The sequence below is a fragment of the Nicotiana tabacum genome, chromosome 19 (assembly GCF_000715075.1).
Source record: "Nicotiana tabacum cultivar K326 chromosome 19, ASM71507v2, whole genome shotgun sequence".
Classification (NCBI taxonomy): Eukaryota; Viridiplantae; Streptophyta; class Magnoliopsida; order Solanales; family Solanaceae; genus Nicotiana; species Nicotiana tabacum.
The window spans coordinates 126379027-126397560 of record NC_134098.1 but is presented as its reverse complement, the minus strand read 5'-3'; the positions used below and the strand labels follow the sequence as shown (position 1 = coordinate 126397560).

Below are 18534 nucleotides of genomic sequence, written 5' to 3'. Positions count from 1 at the left end.
GTTCAGAATTATTAGTTGCCCTGGTGATATTGATAAGTGGGAATTATACGTTAAATATTTTTATGGTATATTATCTATTCATATTTATAAATGTTTAATTTACTTTGTTTTCTACTCTCATTGGCGTTATCAATTTCATGGTGCATTTGAAATAATGATCAAAGAAATAATATAGTATGCATTCTTATTTATCGGTGTTGAATGTATATCTCTCATGTCTCACTTATGAATAGTCTTTTTTTTGTGCTAGGAGGAAGAAATGTTGAGGAAGTGTTTGATACGTCCTTATTAGATGTTTTATACAATGCTGAATATATTACTCGAATGTACTGAATATGATAAGTTTTATAATTACTATTTTAAATTAGCTTGTCAAAGAGATTGTCTATGATGAATTGATGACAATTACTTCTTACCTTTTGTTTATTACTCAAAAACATGTTTCAATAATCTCATGTGATTATTCAACATATTATAAAAAATAACTTGGAAATGTCCAGTGACTAGTAAGAGTATAAAAAAATAACCACGACAAAAGATTTTAGTTATGTAATCCTTCGAACCTGATTATTTTGAAAGCAATCAGAAACAATATCTGTTCATGAATTACAACATCATATTATTGGACTTGCTAGTTTTGCAAAGTTGTACTAGCTCTCCAACGGCTGCATCCATTTCTTCCTCTCTTTCCTGGTTCAAATTTTCACTAATTTCTCTAACTTTATTCCTTAGATTTTCCCCTGTTTTCTCGTAAATTACACTTTTAACAACTTGTGCTACCTCTCCTCTGTGAACTTTACCTTCATCATCTCTAACAATCTCCATTGCGACTCCAAGTTCCACAATCAGCCTAGCATTTATTGGCTGATCAAGATGCATGGGCAAAGCTATAATAGGCACACCAAAATCTATACTTTCCATTACAGAATTCCAACCACAATGACTTACAAATCCTCCAGTACTGGGATGACTTAGAATTCTTAGTTGTGGTGCCCATCCATTCACAACCCTTCCCCTATCTCCAATTCTTTCAAGAAAACCTTCTGGTAGTGCTTCTTCAACTCTAACTTCTTCACCCTTTGGAAATCTTACAACCCATATGAAGTTAACATTGCTAAGTTCCAATCCTAAAGCTATTTCTTCCAAATCTTCTTTACTCAAGAAATACTGGCTTCCAAAGGAGACAAATACAGTTGAATTCTCATATTTCTTTCCTAGCCAATCAATGAGATCATCATCTAGGTCCCCATCATATTCATTTGTTGTTTCTTGGACTGGAGGACCAACTGGTGCAATTTTCCATTGGATCAACTCGGTGAAGTAATCGATGTATTTGGCTTCTGTTGCCCTCGAGGTACTCATCAGTATTATCTTATTCATAGGTTCTTCTTCTTCAGCGAAAGGGTCCTTATCATCAGGATCCTTCTCTTTAGCAGCTTTTTCCATCATTTCTTCCCTTCGTTGTCGCTCAATTTCCCTCAAATAAAGAGCTGGGAAAGGAAATTCAGTCCCCGGCTTTTTTACTGGATGAAAAATGTATGATAACATAGCCGCAGAAAAAGTCAAGAGCATGACTGCTGGAATATTGTATGAATTTGCAACTTCCTTAGCCCATGGCTGCAATATATCATAGATTAACATATTCGGTTTTAAATTTTCTATGATTTTGTAAAAATTAGGTTTAGACATTTTGAGGGCTTTTTTTAGGGTGTAATTTAGATGGGGTGGGATGCCGTTAGTTGTATGGTAACTAGGAGGAAGCTCGGGTAAATCTGGTAAATGAAATTCAACCAACTGAATTGAAAAGGAGTATTTTTGAGGGATTTTTTTCTTAATAAAATTGAGATTCACAGGCGTAGAACAGAGATATACATAGAATCCCCTGCATGCAAGTTTCTTGGCAACAGTTAAATAAGGAGAGATGTGACCATAAGCCAACCATGGAAACATCAGTACCCTTAAAATACTTTGTTCTGTATCCATGAAAATCGAAAAGGATGATAAAAACAGATTAGCTATGGCTGTTTGTGAAGTTAATAGTATTGCCCGGAGCATGCCTTTAATAAACGAAGGTAAATGGCTGCTAAAAAAGAATAGAAAATGAAAGGTATGTTTCTATGTCAATGTGAAACTTGCTTTTCTGCAAACGTGATCAAGTGATTATTGTTGAGTGATTGGAAAAAATATTCATAAAATATTTTCTTAGTGAAAGTGATTGGTCATTAGATTATTTCTAGGAATTTTTCTATCTTAAGATTTTTAGCCAAGTTTGATAAAATAAACTTTCAACCTTTTTATCTAGAAGACGATTAATTAATAAGTTGAGTAACGAATAAAAGTGTGGTATAGATTTAGATATAGGTGACAAGGATTTTGCAACTATAAGTATAGTAGAAGTAAATGACTTTGAGAACGTGAATAAATGCAACCTCAAGTTAGGTCTCCGATTCAAAATATTTTGCATGTTCATACTGCTCGAAAGGTTTAAAAGTTTCAGTGTAACGATCATGAATAATGAGCTAATTTTTTTAAATATACATAACTGAACTTACAATAGCAATGTCTCAAATGTACAAATACTTAAATTCAAAAATTCATTTTCTTACAACTTTTTGAGTTGACTTTTTTTAAATTCAACTCTCAAAGAATATAATTTTCAAAACAATAGCAAACTATCTCCCAAACTTACTCAAAAGTACATAATATATTATTAGTAAGTTAAATATTACGAGCGGTTAATAAGATAAAACTTGTAATTAATTTCACAATTCCTTTAATTGAGTGGACGGTGGAAAAAAATATGTGTAGGTCTTCCTATGCAGCTCACATCATTCGAGGTGGCTTAGACTAATATTCAATCGCAAATTAGGTAGTGAAGTTGTGCAAAAAATTTAGCACTATCAATGTATATATAAAAAAGTGAAATTGTTCTGTAAAGTTCAATTATTTTTCACAATTGAATTTTACAGAACAAATTTCACAAAATTTCACTTATATACATTGATAGTGCTAAATTGATGAGATTATAAAACTGTAAATTGGGTGTATACTCACCCCTGAAAAAAAGATACGTATAAAACTGTAAATACAAAAATAAAATAAAAAGATCCTCAAAATTGAAACAACCTGAAAAAGGCAAGAAAATTAAGAGAGCTCTTGACTTGGTCCACAACAGGTCTATAACAGTCCAGGATGTCATCCACCCAAACCACAAGTCAGTGAGTTACTGGCAATGCCCAAATAAAGACTTCCTAACTTTTTCTTCTCTTTTTCCATTTTACTGCCACTTCCACTGTGTTTTCTTGTTTCTTTCTACTATCTTTTTCTCCCTACAAGTAAGGTAAAAGTAAAAAAGGAAAGACTGTAGAAAGTTACCCTACTTTTAGTTGCAGGTGATGTGTGCATGCATACCCATAAGTACATAACTCTATTACATCACCTTTGTCCAAGATTTTTGGTAATAATAAAAGCCAAGTTTATGGTATCAGAATTTTAAGAAAAATTTAGGAATTTCTGTTAAATGGGTCAGCTTTATTTGTGGCAATAGAAGCTCGCTCGCTCGCTCTTACTTACCTTCTCATCAAACAAATACACTGTCATCTTCCTTTCTTTGACCAACAATTATACTTTTTTCCTATGATAATTACATTTCTCTTGTTTTATAGTAGTATTATATGTTAATGGCAGTAAATATTTTTTTTTCCTGATAATCAGTCATATTCATAAGAAATTTAAAAAAATGGTGTGGTGGTGCCAACTAAGAAGCTGGCTTGCACCTGTTCCATGACTTCCCTTTTACTGTTTGTAATTGTAAGGCAAATTTCTCTTATCACCTACCACTGAAAACTCCATCTTTCCTTTCCTTCTCTGTCATATTCCTATTTCTAAAAAGCACCCTTATACCGATTGTACCATTTATTATTCTATGTATTTTTAGTCTCTTTGCAAATTCAGCCCTTTTGTTGTTGTCATCTGGTTTACTGTCTTTCAGAAGGGGCAGGTGGTGGTCTCAGAAAGCACCATCTCAGCTTAGATTTGGACTTTAATCTGCCAATGCTGTGAAAAATCAGATACAAGATTGTACTATTAGTTTTGCTAGTATTTAACTTGTGTAGCTCTAAAGAGAGTCTATTATTTGTGTGTTCTTAGAATTTGGTAAGTGCATTGGCTTTCTTGGGTTTTCTTGGTCAAGATCTGTGGATTGGCTTTTTGTTCATCCTTTTGAGGAAGAGAGTGATGATGGAGTTCTTGAGATCTGGTCTTTGAAGATTGTGTTTTGGGGGTATATCTCAGGAAGGTATGGGGATTATAAAAATTGTAACTTTCTCAAAGTGATGCACTTTTTCTCTCAAAATCATGAACTTTTTTTTTCTCTGTATGTTCCCATTGTTTTGCATTTCTTGTTTATTTTCTTGACATTGGCATCTGGAATTACATAAGGGATTTTTGTTTATGTTGCTGTACATTCTCTACTAGTGGATCTGTTATATGATCTCTTGGTTGACTGGCTCAGTTTATGAATTTGCTGTTTGCTTTCTGTGTTTCCTTTTAAAACAAAAGTCATTGGTAGGATGCCCTTTTTCTTCCTTCCCACCTTCATTGTTAATTTTTGAAGATTTTACAAATGGTGAACATGATTATACTCATTGGTAGTAAAAGGAAAAGTGCTTATATTTTCTGTTTCACTTGGAGTTGCAATTAGAGAATTCAGAAATAAAAATTATAACTTTAGTTGCATATTGGGTTTAATAGAACTAATACTTTCTTAGATGTGCGTTTTGTGTGTAAAGTTTCTGTTCATCATTCAATTTATGCTATTTTTATAGGTCTGTTGACATCCTAGAAGATGGCTTCTAATCTAAAGGAGGATTTATCGCAAAAAACTGCTGTGTTTGGTCTCAAGGTCTGGCAATTGATTGGAATCCTTGTTGGGATTTTCATAGTGGTCATCCTCTTATTGTTAACATTGTATCTCACTTTCCGGAGGAAGTCAAAAAGAGCTACAGACAATCTCCCTATTAGCCAAATACCTACTGTTTCTAAGGAAATTAAAGAAGTTCGGGTTGAGCAAGTATCAACAAACGAATTTGCTCCACGTGATGGAATTCTTCTCACTATTCATGACAAAACCAGTGATAAAGAATCAGACAAGGTTTTGGTTCATCTTGGAATGAGGAAAAAGAACTGCGATAACAGCAGTCAATCGGATTCCTTCCATCACATTGATAAGGACTGTTGTGGGTCACAATCAGGAGAAGAAGGGAGTTCATGCAAAACTGCATATAAAGCTTATAATTCACATCCAATAGCTGCTCCTTCTCCTCTAACTGGATTACCTGAATTTTCACACTTGGGTTGGGGCCACTGGTTTACATTGAGAGATCTTGAGGTTGCAACAAGCCGGTTCTCAAAGGAGAATATTCTTGGTGAGGGTGGATATGGCGTTGTCTACAGGGGAAGTTTGATTAATGGAACACCTGTAGCTATTAAGAAGCTCCTCAACAATCTGTGAGTTGATATAATCAAATTATATGCTTTCCTTACTGGTCCGTTTGTTTTAGTTACGGCTTGAGTTTGAATTTAAGATCTTTGTCCCAGAGGTCAAGCAGAGAAAGAGTTCCAAGTGGAGGTTGAAGCCATCGGCCACGTGCGTCACAAAAATTTGGTTCGCCTTCTAGGATACTGCATTGAAGGAACTCACAGGTATTTCCCCATCTGGAAGTCTCGGATAGTCCTATACCTTTTTTGACATGAAAATGAAGCTCTGGATTTTTCATTACCTTCACGCGCCTGTGCTGTAATAGAATGAGTGTTATGTTCTTTCTTGCGTACCATTTGAAAATGCTATGTTCTAATTCATGATCTCAGGATGCTGGTTTACGAGTATGTCAGCAATGGCAATTTGGAACAGTGGCTTCATGGAGCCATGCGACATCACGGGTATCTCACTTGGGAGGCTAGGGTGAAGGTTCTCCTTGGGACAGCTAAAGCGTAAGTTCATTCAAGCTAAATCTATTTTTTGGAATAATACAGATTTCTTGATGTACCATCATCTCTTGCAGTCTTGCTTATTTGCATGAGAATATTGAGCCCAAAGTTGTTCATCGAGACATAAAATCAAGTAATATATTGATTGATGATGACTTCAATGCTAAAGTCTCTGACTTTGGTCTTGCCAAGCTGCTTGGTGCGGGCAAAAGTCACATCACAACTCGAGTCATGGGTACCTTTGGGTTAGTTTCCTCTTTCTGCTCGTTTTGATTCAATTCCAGCTTGAGTAAATTTCATGTTTTGGTCTTCTGGGTTTTACAATCTTCTACTTCTGGCGTCTTATTTTGTTCCTCTTTTGGTATAAAAAGATGAAAAAGAAGTGCTACTTTTAGCATTGTTATATCATTTCACGCCCTTTCAAATATTTGACAGGTATGTGGCTCCTGAATATGCAAATACTGGTCTCTTAAATGAAAAGAGTGATGTTTATAGCTTTGGGGTTGTGCTGTTAGAAGCAATCACTGGAAGAGATCCCGTGGACTATGGCCGGCCGGCCCAAGAGGTTTGCTATCTTTAGTACCTTATATTAAGATCTCATTAGCACACTGACTTATATATCTAATCTGCATCCTAATTATTGAAGAAGCTGTAAATATGATTGTGCCCGGATCTTCAGCAGAATAGATCGTTGTTAATATACTTGCCTTGCTGGTTTTCTGATATATGTCTCATTTGCATTTTCGATTCAGTTTCCCCAGATTTTTTACAGATTACTTGTTCTTGATATACCATGTACGATAGCCAATGTTCTCATGCTATAAATCTTTGAGACATATATCTCATCCTACCCGATTCCAGCGGATTGATCTTGTCGTAAACCTCAGCCTTCTGCTAAATTATAGTTTAAGAAAATGTCCCATGCTTTAGCCTTGTTCCCTATTCATTACATTCTCTGAACAAAAGGCTAATACTGGTAACGTGCTCTGCTATTTCTTGTTGCTTTACGAGACGATGCTTGGAAGTCTTGTCTCTTTTCACCATGTCATAATGAAATATATTTTGTATATATCAAGACAACATTCATAATATCTTAGCTACCCAGTGTCCTAGTCTGATGCTGATGGGTATATCTTCCTGCTCTCCATTAATTGGTAAAAGGAGTAGTAATCTCTTACTTTATGCCATCAAGTCCAATGGAAAGGCAAATGGAAGCTGGTCAATATTTGAATTTTATGATCTTTCACCACCAATGGTCCACAGAAATTATTTTAGTACACAAGATATTAGTAGAATCATATCTGAATCTTCTCAACCTTGGTAATAATTCTAACTAGAGCTTGAGTTTTAGCTGAGGATTCGTCAAGCAAATCTATTTTTCATTTTGGGCTCTGAATATATTGATGCTGATTTCCTCTTGAATCTCCCCCACCACTTCCTTTCACCAATATCCTACTTCTCTGGTTAATTTGCTTCATAATGCACTAATTCTTTAAACTAGTGTAGTTTCCCACTAGTATTAGGTGTTTAACAACTAGGGATCACAGATTTGAATCCTAAAGAATTAACACGACTTCATTTCATTTTTGACCCGGAAATGGTCAAGTTGCGAGTGGGTCTTCTCTTTGCTCAATCTTTGCGCTAAGAACATACTCTTAAAATATTAAACTTTTCTGGTTGCAGGTGAATCTTGTTGACTGGTTGAAAATGATGGTTGGAAGCAGACGCTCAGAGGAAGTAGTAGATCCAAATATTGAATCAAGGCCACCAACAAGAGCTCTCAAAAGAGCCCTTCTGACTGCTCTGAGATGTGTTGATCCAGATTCTGACAAGAGACCAAAGATGAGCCAAGTTGTTCGTATGCTTGAATCAGAGGAATATCCCATACCAAGAGAGGTCGGTATCTGCTTTCTGTTTCCACTTTTCTTCTATTGCCACATGAAGCTCAAAATTTTTTCACTGCGAACTGTGCCCTCAAGTTTCTTATTTTGTTAAACTGTGATCCTGTTAGATACAATCAATTCCTTATCGTCGTTTGAACAGATGTGTTATATTTGCAGAGGTTACTAGCAGTTTTATTTTATTCAATGTGCATTGCTTGTAGAAGTTGTTGGATAAGCACAGTCATGTCCTAGAATTTATGAAAATGGCTTGTGTATTTGGATGTTCTTCCCTTATGTAGGGACTTAGATGTGGCGGAGATATTTGATTCCTAGCTTGGACTCTTAACAATACCTTCCTTTTTAGTCAACTGATGGAGGGGGATATAACAATCTTTATATCAACTTGTTTCCTGAGGTGTAGATAAAGAAAGGGATGATGAATAAACATCCATGTGAAGACACCTATTATTTGTTTGTAGGTGTGTCATTTGGATATGGGATAGAGATGGTACCGGATGATAAATATGCCTAACAGTATCAATATCTTCGTAAAAAAATATTTTTTCCTGTCAATTGCTCATCCCTTATTGAATGGTTTCTGAAATGAGGGTAACAAGGATGGACAAACTTCTCTCCTTGTTTCAGTCACTTCTATCCCTCATCAATTGATGGGCAATAGCATGTCATCCTATAAGTTTCCAGTTGTTCGAGGTTTAGTTTACTGCTAGGCGATGGAGATTGGAGAAGTTAAAGGGTGCAGCATCATGGATGCTTTAATGGATGTGTATTCTTTTCTTTAATGTCTCCGGTTCATCTTGGTGTATGTCCGAATTCTTTATGTTGCTGCATGTATCAACTGGAATTGTCTTTACTAGATCAACGTGTTGCTCATACCTATTGAACATATAACTGAAAGAACAAAATTATAGTAAATTTTTCACGCACAACAAATGAGAAACTTATGTATCATTTTCATTTTTGGCGACTGCAGGATCGAAGGCAACGAAGAGCTCAAGCAGGTAACGCAGAGAGTGAATCTCAGAATTACGACACTGACAAGAGTGACAACCCAGATTCAAGGTCAGAAAGTAGAAGGAATCATAAAGTATGACAGTCTTAGACACAGCTTTCTGGTCGTTAATGAGAAGCGTATTACTTACAAAGGCTTCACCATACTGAAGTCTACCGGATCAAATGAGTAGGAGGATGAACTGTTTCTGGTGGTATATTGTTGATCAGAGATTGACTACTCTTCTTTTTCTTCTCCCTTGGTGGGTTCTATTCTTTCTTATCTTTTATTTGTATCTCGGTTTTTCTTCCTTCTTTTTCCTCTTTTCCATTTTGGTTCTTTCCTTGTATGAAAGTAGATAGGGAGTTAATTGTGTTGTGGACTTGATGGTCTTGTAACTAAACTGAAAACAATCAGGGGGCGGGGGTTGTGTACAGAAGAATTTCTTTCTTTGGTATTCAGTATTATTTAAGTAATACTTCTATAATTTATTTTCCTTAAAAGGAATACTATGGTTCAAATCTCAGTACAGACAAAAAGCACTATGTGATTCCTTCTCATTTGCCTAAGTTTTGTTGAGTAAGATACCCAATACTTGTGCTGGTAGGAGATAACAAATATCTAGTGGAACAGTCGAGATTCACGCGAAAAGCTAAGAGTTGGACCTGATTTACAGGCTGTTGGGGCTTCTTTGTGAGTTTAGGGACCTACTCCAACTGGTAATTATTAGTACTACTGTGGGTGAAGCTGCTGGTCCCTAGTAATGCAACAATTGATTTTTCCTCAAAGCTTTCTAGTTACAAGCAAGAACTTGCATTATTATTAATGTTTGACAGTTCTTTGCTTGCAAGTTGCAATTCAGGTAGAGCCACCACCATTATCCACCCCTTACTAGAGTCTGAAAGACTTTTTTTGGGCAGAGAAATCCCTTAATACATTATTTTGTCCTCAAGACTCGAGAGTGGAAAGTCCTAAAAACATTCAACCTCGGTTTTGCTATAATCTGTTGCAACTTTATGTATGTCTTTTCAACTTTTTTTTTTTATTTTATGTTAATTAGTTCGAGCTTACAGCCTTACCCTGCATTTGAAGGGGAGCTTTGGCTTAACTGGTAAAGTTGCTGCCAAGTGACCAGAAGGTCGCGGGTTCAAGTTGTGAAAATATCCTCTTGCAGAAATGCAAGGTAAGACTGCGTATAATAGACTTTTATGGTTCGGTTCTTTCCCGGACCCCGCGCATAGCAGGAGTTTCAGTGGCGAAGCTAGGAATTTCTCTAAGTGTATTCAAATTTAAAAGAAGTAAAAAAATTCCGACAAAGGGTGTTCAATATGTGTTATATACCTCTAAAAAATAATATTTAATAGTAGGTGGTCCACGCAAATAAGGATTCTTGATGCAATACTCAAACGTCAGTGGTTGTTTTGACTCGCGAAGAAAGTTATGTAATATATTGATTAATAATCACTGAATTATCTAATGCATGTGTTTTCTGGCAATGTTTGGTCCGTTCATTAAAATTGAAAAGAACGGTGTGTAATATAAAACTTTACAATTTTTTGAGTACATTTTCAAAGTAAATAGAAGCTAGAAAGATGAAATCAAAGTTACTTTGGCCTTTTACGTGTTTTATCCTATCAAGCTACTCATCGCACAGGTTATTGGTTTATCGCATATTGGCTCTTGTATAAACTATTACCAAAATTGTAATATACAATTATATGCCAACCCAAATGCAATATAAAATAATATATCTAATATCATACTGGAAGTATTTCTTATCCCGTGACCAAACGACCCCCTGGTTGAGGACCAATTGAAATGGTTTCTAGTGAAAAAAGAAATCCAATTAATCAAAGAAGCTATAAATCAAGTCAGATAAGAGATGTCTATGCAAATAAATAAAACAAAAAATTAAGACGCAAAGATTGCCGCTGCTAAATGCATGTTTTCTTCTGGCAAATCCAGCTAAGAACAGTATTAAAATGCCACCAACTCGTGTGGTTAGCTAAATGTAACGAGGCTGACTCAGCTTATAGACAGAGACAGGAACCAAATCTCACATCACAAGATAAGGCTGCTAAGTCACTGAAATTATCCAAATGGCTTTGCTAGCATCTTTCCTCAATATTCAGTACAGGACAGCAGCCACACCATTAATTAGCTGTCTAATGAAGATGGACGTAACAAAGCTTTGGTGGGCAGAGTTTTAACAAGTATTCTGTGAAACAACAGTTGAGATGCGCGCAAATTTATCCAAACACCACATTTATCAGTGGGAGAGAGAGGGAGAACATTTGTAAATATAAGAAGCCAAGTAAAACTTATACCATTGACCCTCATGGCGAAGCCAGACGCCTACTCCAAATAGACCAAACAACCATGAGAAGTGTATTTTGCACTAAAAACTGCATTGGTCTGGTAATCTGGTCAATGTATTTATGTACAGCAGCTGAGTCAGCTTTGGAAACACAACTAAAAGAATACAAATTTTATGCACAGAAATCTAGCTTGGTTGCTCTTCAGAGGTCTCTTGCGTTTGGTAAATCTTACTGTTTGACTTGGGAATCAGGAGGTTTCCCGCGTTGCTGGTCATATTCTTGCTTCAGTTCCTCCAAATGCTTGGAAACCTATTAAGTGAAAAAAGACAAAATACAAATGAGCATAAACTTAAAAAGATGAAGCAGAAAGATAGGAGGGCAGCAATCAAATGAGTATTCAGCCCAGATGCTGAGAGCCTTTTGTTTCCTCTCTTTAGATTGTTTCAACCTTGTGCCCATATCCAGAATAAGACTCTTTCTGAGAAATCAAATATGCAAAATAAATATCATCAAGTATCATATGCCTACTCTTTAGCAAAAAACAATTCCTTCACTTTAATCCTTGCACAGGCTTGGCGGCAAATCTTTGCCACATACAACTTTATAGTGCTAATCAACCAACAGGCATGCAATGCATGAAATCAACTTCGTTTAACATTCATCCATATACTAGGGTTTTGCTTCTGAACTTTATCCACTTAGTTTATGGCTCCCTTCTAGATCCAAACTCAGCAGCCTTTTTAAAAAAAAAAAAAATGGTAAAGGCTGTGACCCAAGTGGGCTTGTGACCTGAGTGGGGGCAATAATGTGACAGGACAAGTTTTGTTCTAAAAGCTGAGGTCTGGGCCATAACTTGGTTCGAGTTGCCGAGTACCATTAATTGTCTTGACAAACTCAGCAGCCTTACAAGCCTGTACTGATTAGATTCTACTTGTATCTACTCAAACTACTTTAGTGTATAGATCCCACATTGAACAAAAAGTTTTTACTCACTAGGTTTACAAGCCTATGGCTCTCACAAAAGAAAAAGGCTCTCACAATTGCTGAGGAAGATGTACAAGAAGACATGCGAGAGAAAACACAAGCACAACTGATGCAAAATTACCCACATTAGGCATCGCTATATTTTTTTAATTCTTTAAATAGCTGTTATCATGTATAAAAATGAGAACTCCTAAATTTCAATACAAGGTAGAGTGCCACGTTTGAGTTCAACAGTTTCACTTCAGACTGAACCTTGACTTAAAAGTTTCAAAGTAAACTAAGCCTTGAGGCATCCATCATATCATATGTAGAGAAACATATAAGCGGCTGCTTAAGGACCACAGGAGAACCGAAATCACGCAATAGACAGCAAGAAACAACACCAGAGAAAGAAACAACAATAATTACATAGACAATTGGTTTAAGGAAAAATAGTCAAATTACTTCTACTAATGAATCCATTTCTCCATAGACTTCAATACTTATATATATATATATATATATATATATATATATATGTCTGTATGTAGTATATGTGGAGACTACATACAGAGCATCAATTACCATGCAATTAAGCATACTAGAGGGATTAAGATTTTGGTCGTACAAGCTTAGGAACTGAAGCATGAACCTTTCGAGAAGTTTGTGGTATATATGTTCAAATACCTGTTGAAGGGTTGACAACAGCCTTATCAAGTCCCTTTTTTTCTCCATTTAACCAGTACAGATGGATAGCCTCTGTATTTTTCATTATGAGCAAAATTGGAAGTTTTGGAAGATACTTCTTATTTTAGACGCAAACATTAGAATATTACATTTTGATCAAATAAAAAAAGCATGAAACATCTATGTTTACCACCCACCACTTCTTCTAAGAGTCTGTGTCCATATTTGACTAGGCATTCATGTCCTAGTACATCAGATATATGGATTGAACCTACTCACTTTACACCCTCGTAAGTTAGTAAATGCATCTTTTCAAAGGTCACCTTATTAGGGCAATTGTGGTAACCATACGAGTATTAATACATCGACAGCTAGAAAACCACGGCTAGGAGAGTGTTGACTAGTTGGGGGGGGGGGGGAGAGAGAAATGGGGCTAGCCTTGATTGAAAAAGCCATTGGTAACAGTATATCTGGATTCATGGCATCCTCAGGGAAGTTGCGCAAAGCATGTATGAGTTTCTCAAATGGCAACTTTACCTGCGAATGAGAGATTATTATAGTTGTTGTAGCCTGTAGGAGCAAGAAAAAGCAGCATTTATTAACTTTTCTATAATTAAAACTCACCAGGTCATCGTGGCAATATTTCAATAGAGCCAAGCCAACTTTGAAGACGACTTTAATACCCTGGGACAGTGAATTTAGTAAGCTCAACAGTAAATTCAGGCATCAGAGAGTGGATAAAGATGAAAGATTACTGACCTCAAAAAGGAAAACATCCCAAATTCTGAGAGCCAAGTGAAATGGAAAAGAGTACGAGAAAACAGTTATGAACCACTGACTTGCATACATGCTGGGATTTATCATTTCCTGAACAAAATGTTCACCCAACTTCGGCAGGTGCTCTTTCACCAAACTATCAAACTGAAAGAGGTATTGCTGTACAAGCGGCAATCCTACCTAGTGCGCATGTATAAAATTCATTATTTTAATACAAAGTAGGCCATATGACAGATGTTATCTAATCATTGTAATGAAACAAAGACTTCCTAATATGTGGAAGTGGCTGAAAGTCTCCAGAGCATTATGCCGTAATAGTATAGTTGGATAGACATAAACAAGGTGTTTTACTTCTTAATATTTTTTATTTTGATTCATCATGAAACTCATTTACTTATCTTCTTTTCTTAAATATCATTTTCTCCTTTTCTTCTAATACTCCCTCTGTTTCATTTTACATGACACTCTTTCTACTTCGAAACATTCCAAAATATTTGAAACAATTCAATCTCTATCCAACTTTCACAACTCGAAGAATTCAAATCCATTTAATTATACAAATTTTAAACTTTGATGTGCCTTCTTCTCTGTCAAGCTAACCATTACCTTACTATTTTTTTTTCTCACTACAACTGATATGATACAGAAGACAAAATGAATACCTTAAAACTCTGTTCCCATCAAACATCATCACATAGTTGAAAGGAGAGAAAAGCTTGATACTAGTCATAGGCTCTATAAGATTTAGTCTTTTTTTCCCTAACATCTCTCAGTGTCACATAAACATCATGTGGTGGTGCACGCAGAGACAGCTGAAGAAAAGAGCCAGGTCCTAGTTATTACTGATAGGATAAACGTAAACGAAATGAATTTTAAACCCCTATTTCATGTTTAAGCTATTATATGAACCCCAGATTATGGAAGGGGTTTCTGAATTTGTATCCAGTTGATTAAGGATATAAAAATCACAAATTAGGTGCTAAACATGGATACTATGGTCATTAATGGAGTCTGAAATAACAGTCAAACTCTTCACCCTTAGGAATTGATCACATATTTCACATCCAAATTCTTCTGAGTTCAAATGTATCGACCATCCACACATATCGGTGAGCATCAAGCAGTTTCAAGGTTGAGCCTTACCAAGTACATTCCTTCCATAGGAGTGTGAACGGCTCCCTTCAACAATGCAACCAATAACCAAAATGCATCTTCTTCACTCATGTAAAGAAGAAGCAGACCTGCTACAAATCCCATGCCCTGCAATCAAAATCATCAGTATCGGTTAACCAGACACTAGATCACCTGTCAATCAATAAATTAAGGATATATACCTGTACATATCCAACATCTCGGTCAAAGACGGAATATGCTTTCAGAACGTTGTAAAGAGACCTTTGACCAGGTCCATGTCTCTGCTGAAAGAAAACATGTGAAGGAAAGGTGCGAGAAATATCTCGAATAATATCCAATTCGGAAGCTGATGTCTCATATATGACAAGTTGCTGCAACAGATAAAAGTTCAATCAGTTCAGAGATTTCCATTACACAGGTAAAGCAAAAATGAACAAGCCGAAAATGGAGCAATCAGTTGAAAAGCAGCAGAACTAGCTCGCACTACAAGTCTTTAAAAAAAACTAGTCCGGAACTACAAAAAGTCTACCTCATAAACTCCAGGATTCAGCAGCAAGAGGTCCCGACTTCCAGAAATTAGCTGCCAGACGAGCCCCCTTAGACAATCAGGTATTCCTTTCCGTATTCGCCTTTTAACAACATGTGGTTTCCTCCGAACATACTGCTTCCAGTCACTTCCTCCAACACCTATCATTTTTCTCCATTTCCTAATCCTTCTTTCATCTCTGTAAAACATTTTTATGAATGTAAAAAGAGCATCAACCAATCAACAATCAATCAACTATACCTTAATTCCAAACTAATTGGGTTCAGGTGTATCTATATATCCATTCTACTCTATTCAGGTCCATTAAATGCTATAAATTCATGATACAAGTATGTTGGATAATATGTGAAGGGCAACAATTTACTTCTCATACACGAACATTACTTCACTGTGCATCTATCATATGACCACCAGCGGAAATACTGCAGAAACAAAGTTGTTTCTCGCATCAACACAATGCATTAGATGATTTCTCCTTAATATGGAGTTCTGTTGATCTGAAGATGCACCATTTAAATTTTGTGACATTACAAAAATATGATTACACTTTCGTCTACAGGATGGAAAATTGGGTGATAGTGGAGGGGTGAAAAAGAGAGTCACCACTAGAGAAGTACAAATAGGATAAGAAAATTTACATGTCCAGTTTAACAACAGCAACTAATGAATAAAAAAAGTAGTTTCTTACCTCTGATATTCAAAGGCCGACCGGCTCCTTGCTAAACCTTCAGTAGGGCTATGTTCCTGCTTCACGAAACCGAATCTATCAACTCGCATGGGAACAACTGGGCCTTCCTCATTTTCATCTACTACTTTACTTTCCATTGCTAACCTAGAACAACCCCAACACTACACTCCAATAGAACATTAGACTACTGCCCGCAACATTTCCAACTGCATGGACCAGTAGTACAGATTCTCCTAAACCCTGAACTGCATTAAAGGGGCCTGCTTGTTAAGAAATACAAACATCATAACATTGGAAGAACTCTACCCAATTTATCAACAAAAAACACATCTTACAAAAATTCACCTGAAAATTACTTTACTAATACCAATTGGTTTTGTGGGATGATTTCCACACTGGCTCACCCTATGAAGAAAAAAGAGAAATTTTAGAGTCCTTTCAAATATTATAAAAACAGACGATCTGAAAATTGCATCAGCATACATTAGAATCATACACCAATGACTTGTTTGTTTCGGGATTATTTTCACCTGATTTCATTTGAAAAAAATACGTAATGTATAACAATGCTGTAATGAGGGTAAAGATAAAATATCAAAGTGCAGACAAAACAACAATATCTCATTAAAGGTTAACACAACATTCCGTACCATTCATATCAAACGCCAAAACAAGAACAAACAGGTTCGAATGAATTCCCAGCTAAATGGGGCACAAAATAACGAGAGATTAAAAATCCACATTCAATTTTATATAAAATTACAACCTTTATATTCATAGACTAAGAATTTTCATATCTGCGAATCATTTTTTGGGGTTAAATTTTAAAAGGGGGAAAACAAAAAGGGGTAGCAATTGGGGGAGAAAACGAACCTGGATAGATAATTCCAGCATTATGGAGAGATTAAAAACTACTATGTGATTTGAATTTCTTGTTGACAAAAATACTACTATGATTTTTCCAAGAAACAAGAACAGATTAAAAGAAAAATTATGTCTCTGTTTACATAGCTGGCGTGTGCATTTTACGCTTTTAGAAATTACTCGTGAGGCCGCGTTTTCAGGGTGGGTTTAACATATTATTTTTTTCTTTCTTTTGGGTACATAAATTGGGATAAATTAATAGTAATTCATATTTCAGTTTTATTTGTTTTTCTTCGTCTAATGAGATCTGAGCAATTATGAAAACATTTGTTGAAAATATCTGTCTGATCTGATCTGTTACATATAAGTTGTTCCAGATCATTTCATATTTTGTAAGTATTATTTGTATACTATCTTATTATAAGATCCAAAAACGCATTACACGTCAAAAATGTCATTTAACGCACCAAATCGTTACTTACTCCTCTCCATAATAAATAACTTTTTGGCATTTTCACTTTGGTTCAAAATAAATATATTTTTTACATAATCAAGAATGAATTAACTTTAATATTGCAATTTTAACTTTATTTACATATCCCAAATATGTCCAGTTAACAATATGCAAATTTTAAATAAGGGTAATTTAGTCAAAATATTTTTTTTTTCTAAGAGTTGGTATTTTCTTAAGGGGTGTGCCAAAGGCTAAAAATCAATTATTATGGATATAATTTTTTGTTTTAGATAATTATCAAGTATGAGAAATGATGAATCTGAATTAAAAAACTCTATCAATAGTGGAATTAGATGAAGGTTGTGTTTGGTACGAAGGAAAATATTTTTCATAAAATGTTTTTTAATTTTTTCATGTTTGAGTGGCTTAAATGTTTTGGAAAATATTTTTCTCCAATTGGAGGAAAATGTTTTCCCTATCAAAAGAAGGGAAAATATTTTCCAAAACTCTTTTTCAATCTTCTCCACCCTATTCCACATCCTCACCAACCCACCCCCACCACCCCACCCCACCCCACCCCCAAAATCACCCCAACCCCTACCCCCACCACATCCCAACCTCGCCCATTGATAAGTGTGGATTTTGACCACTTATTAGCACCTTTTTGCTTTTGTTTTAGTCTGAAAGTATTGATTTATGTTCCCAAAACTAATAAAAGTATGTAAATTGCAGGAATGTTGCAAGTTTGGGCTCCCATGATGAAATCTGACTCAAAAAGGAGTGTTCCCGACTCACAAGGTAAGAAGGGGCGCAGAACATAAGATGTGCGTTCGCAAAAGGATTTCTGTGGCTGCAGAAGAATTCCCTCTACGGCCGCAAAACAAGTGAAGAAGCCCAACACCACTTTAGTTGATGTGCGGCCGCAGAACAATATGTTCACTAACAGAAATTCAAATGTTCAGAGAGTGTGTAGATGACTAAGGCTTGAAGCATTGCCTAAAGTGCGGTCCGCACGAGAATTGTGTGGCTACAAAAGCTGACTTGCAGTCGTATACCATATTGTGCGGCTGCAGAATCCAAGATCCTGCAAATTGACGTAATGTGCGGACCGCACATGAAATTGTGCGGGCGCATAACCTCCTGAGGGACATTTTTGTCTGCGAATATTTGGCCACTATAAATAGGTGAGAATTACATTTTTAGGTCAAGTTTCGAAGTTTGA

General features: G+C 35.8%; 3 protein-coding genes across 8 annotated transcripts; 1 reads left to right on the top strand and 2 right to left on the bottom strand.

Moving 5' to 3' along the window:
• Positions 1 to 485: 485 nt before the first annotated feature.
• Positions 486 to 2098, bottom strand: LOC107812043 (beta-D-glucosyl crocetin beta-1,6-glucosyltransferase-like). The gene has a single exon (XM_016637068.2). It carries the CDS (start codon positions 2053 to 2055, stop codon positions 607 to 609), a length of 1449 nt encoding a protein of 482 aa, XP_016492554.1. The 5' UTR covers positions 2056 to 2098; the 3' UTR covers positions 486 to 606.
• A 1424-nt stretch (positions 2099 to 3522) lies between these two features.
• Positions 3523 to 9387, top strand: LOC107812047 (putative receptor-like protein kinase At5g18500). Its single transcript, XM_016637073.2, has 8 exons — positions 3523 to 4297; positions 4827 to 5508; positions 5599 to 5703; positions 5869 to 5991; positions 6063 to 6233; positions 6424 to 6553; positions 7672 to 7884; positions 8863 to 9387. The coding sequence occupies exons 2-8, from the start codon at positions 4847 to 4849 to the stop codon at positions 8980 to 8982; spliced, it is 1524 nt and encodes a 507-aa protein (XP_016492559.2). The 5' UTR covers positions 3523 to 4297; positions 4827 to 4846; the 3' UTR covers positions 8983 to 9387.
• Positions 9388 to 11183: 1796 nt separating this feature from the next.
• On the bottom strand, positions 11184 to 17061 carry LOC107812048 (uncharacterized). Of its 6 annotated transcripts, none has more exons than XM_016637075.2 (10): positions 16868 to 17058; positions 16340 to 16399; positions 15995 to 16254; positions 15289 to 15484; positions 14960 to 15130; positions 14769 to 14885; positions 13608 to 13805; positions 13473 to 13532; positions 13287 to 13385; positions 11184 to 11507 (listed from the first exon to the last, which is right to left on the bottom strand). In XM_016637075.2, the coding sequence occupies exons 3-10, from the start codon at positions 16129 to 16131 to the stop codon at positions 11427 to 11429; spliced, it is 1059 nt and encodes a 352-aa protein (XP_016492561.1). In that variant the 5' UTR covers positions 16132 to 16254; positions 16340 to 16399; positions 16868 to 17058; the 3' UTR covers positions 11184 to 11426. The 6 variants fall into 6 exon arrangements, with proteins under 6 accessions (XP_016492561.1, XP_016492560.1, XP_016492563.1 ...); XM_016637074.2 differs by having other exon boundaries at positions 15995 to 16239; XM_016637077.2 differs by having other exon boundaries at positions 15995 to 16234.
• Between the last annotated feature and the right edge of the window lie 1473 nt (positions 17062 to 18534).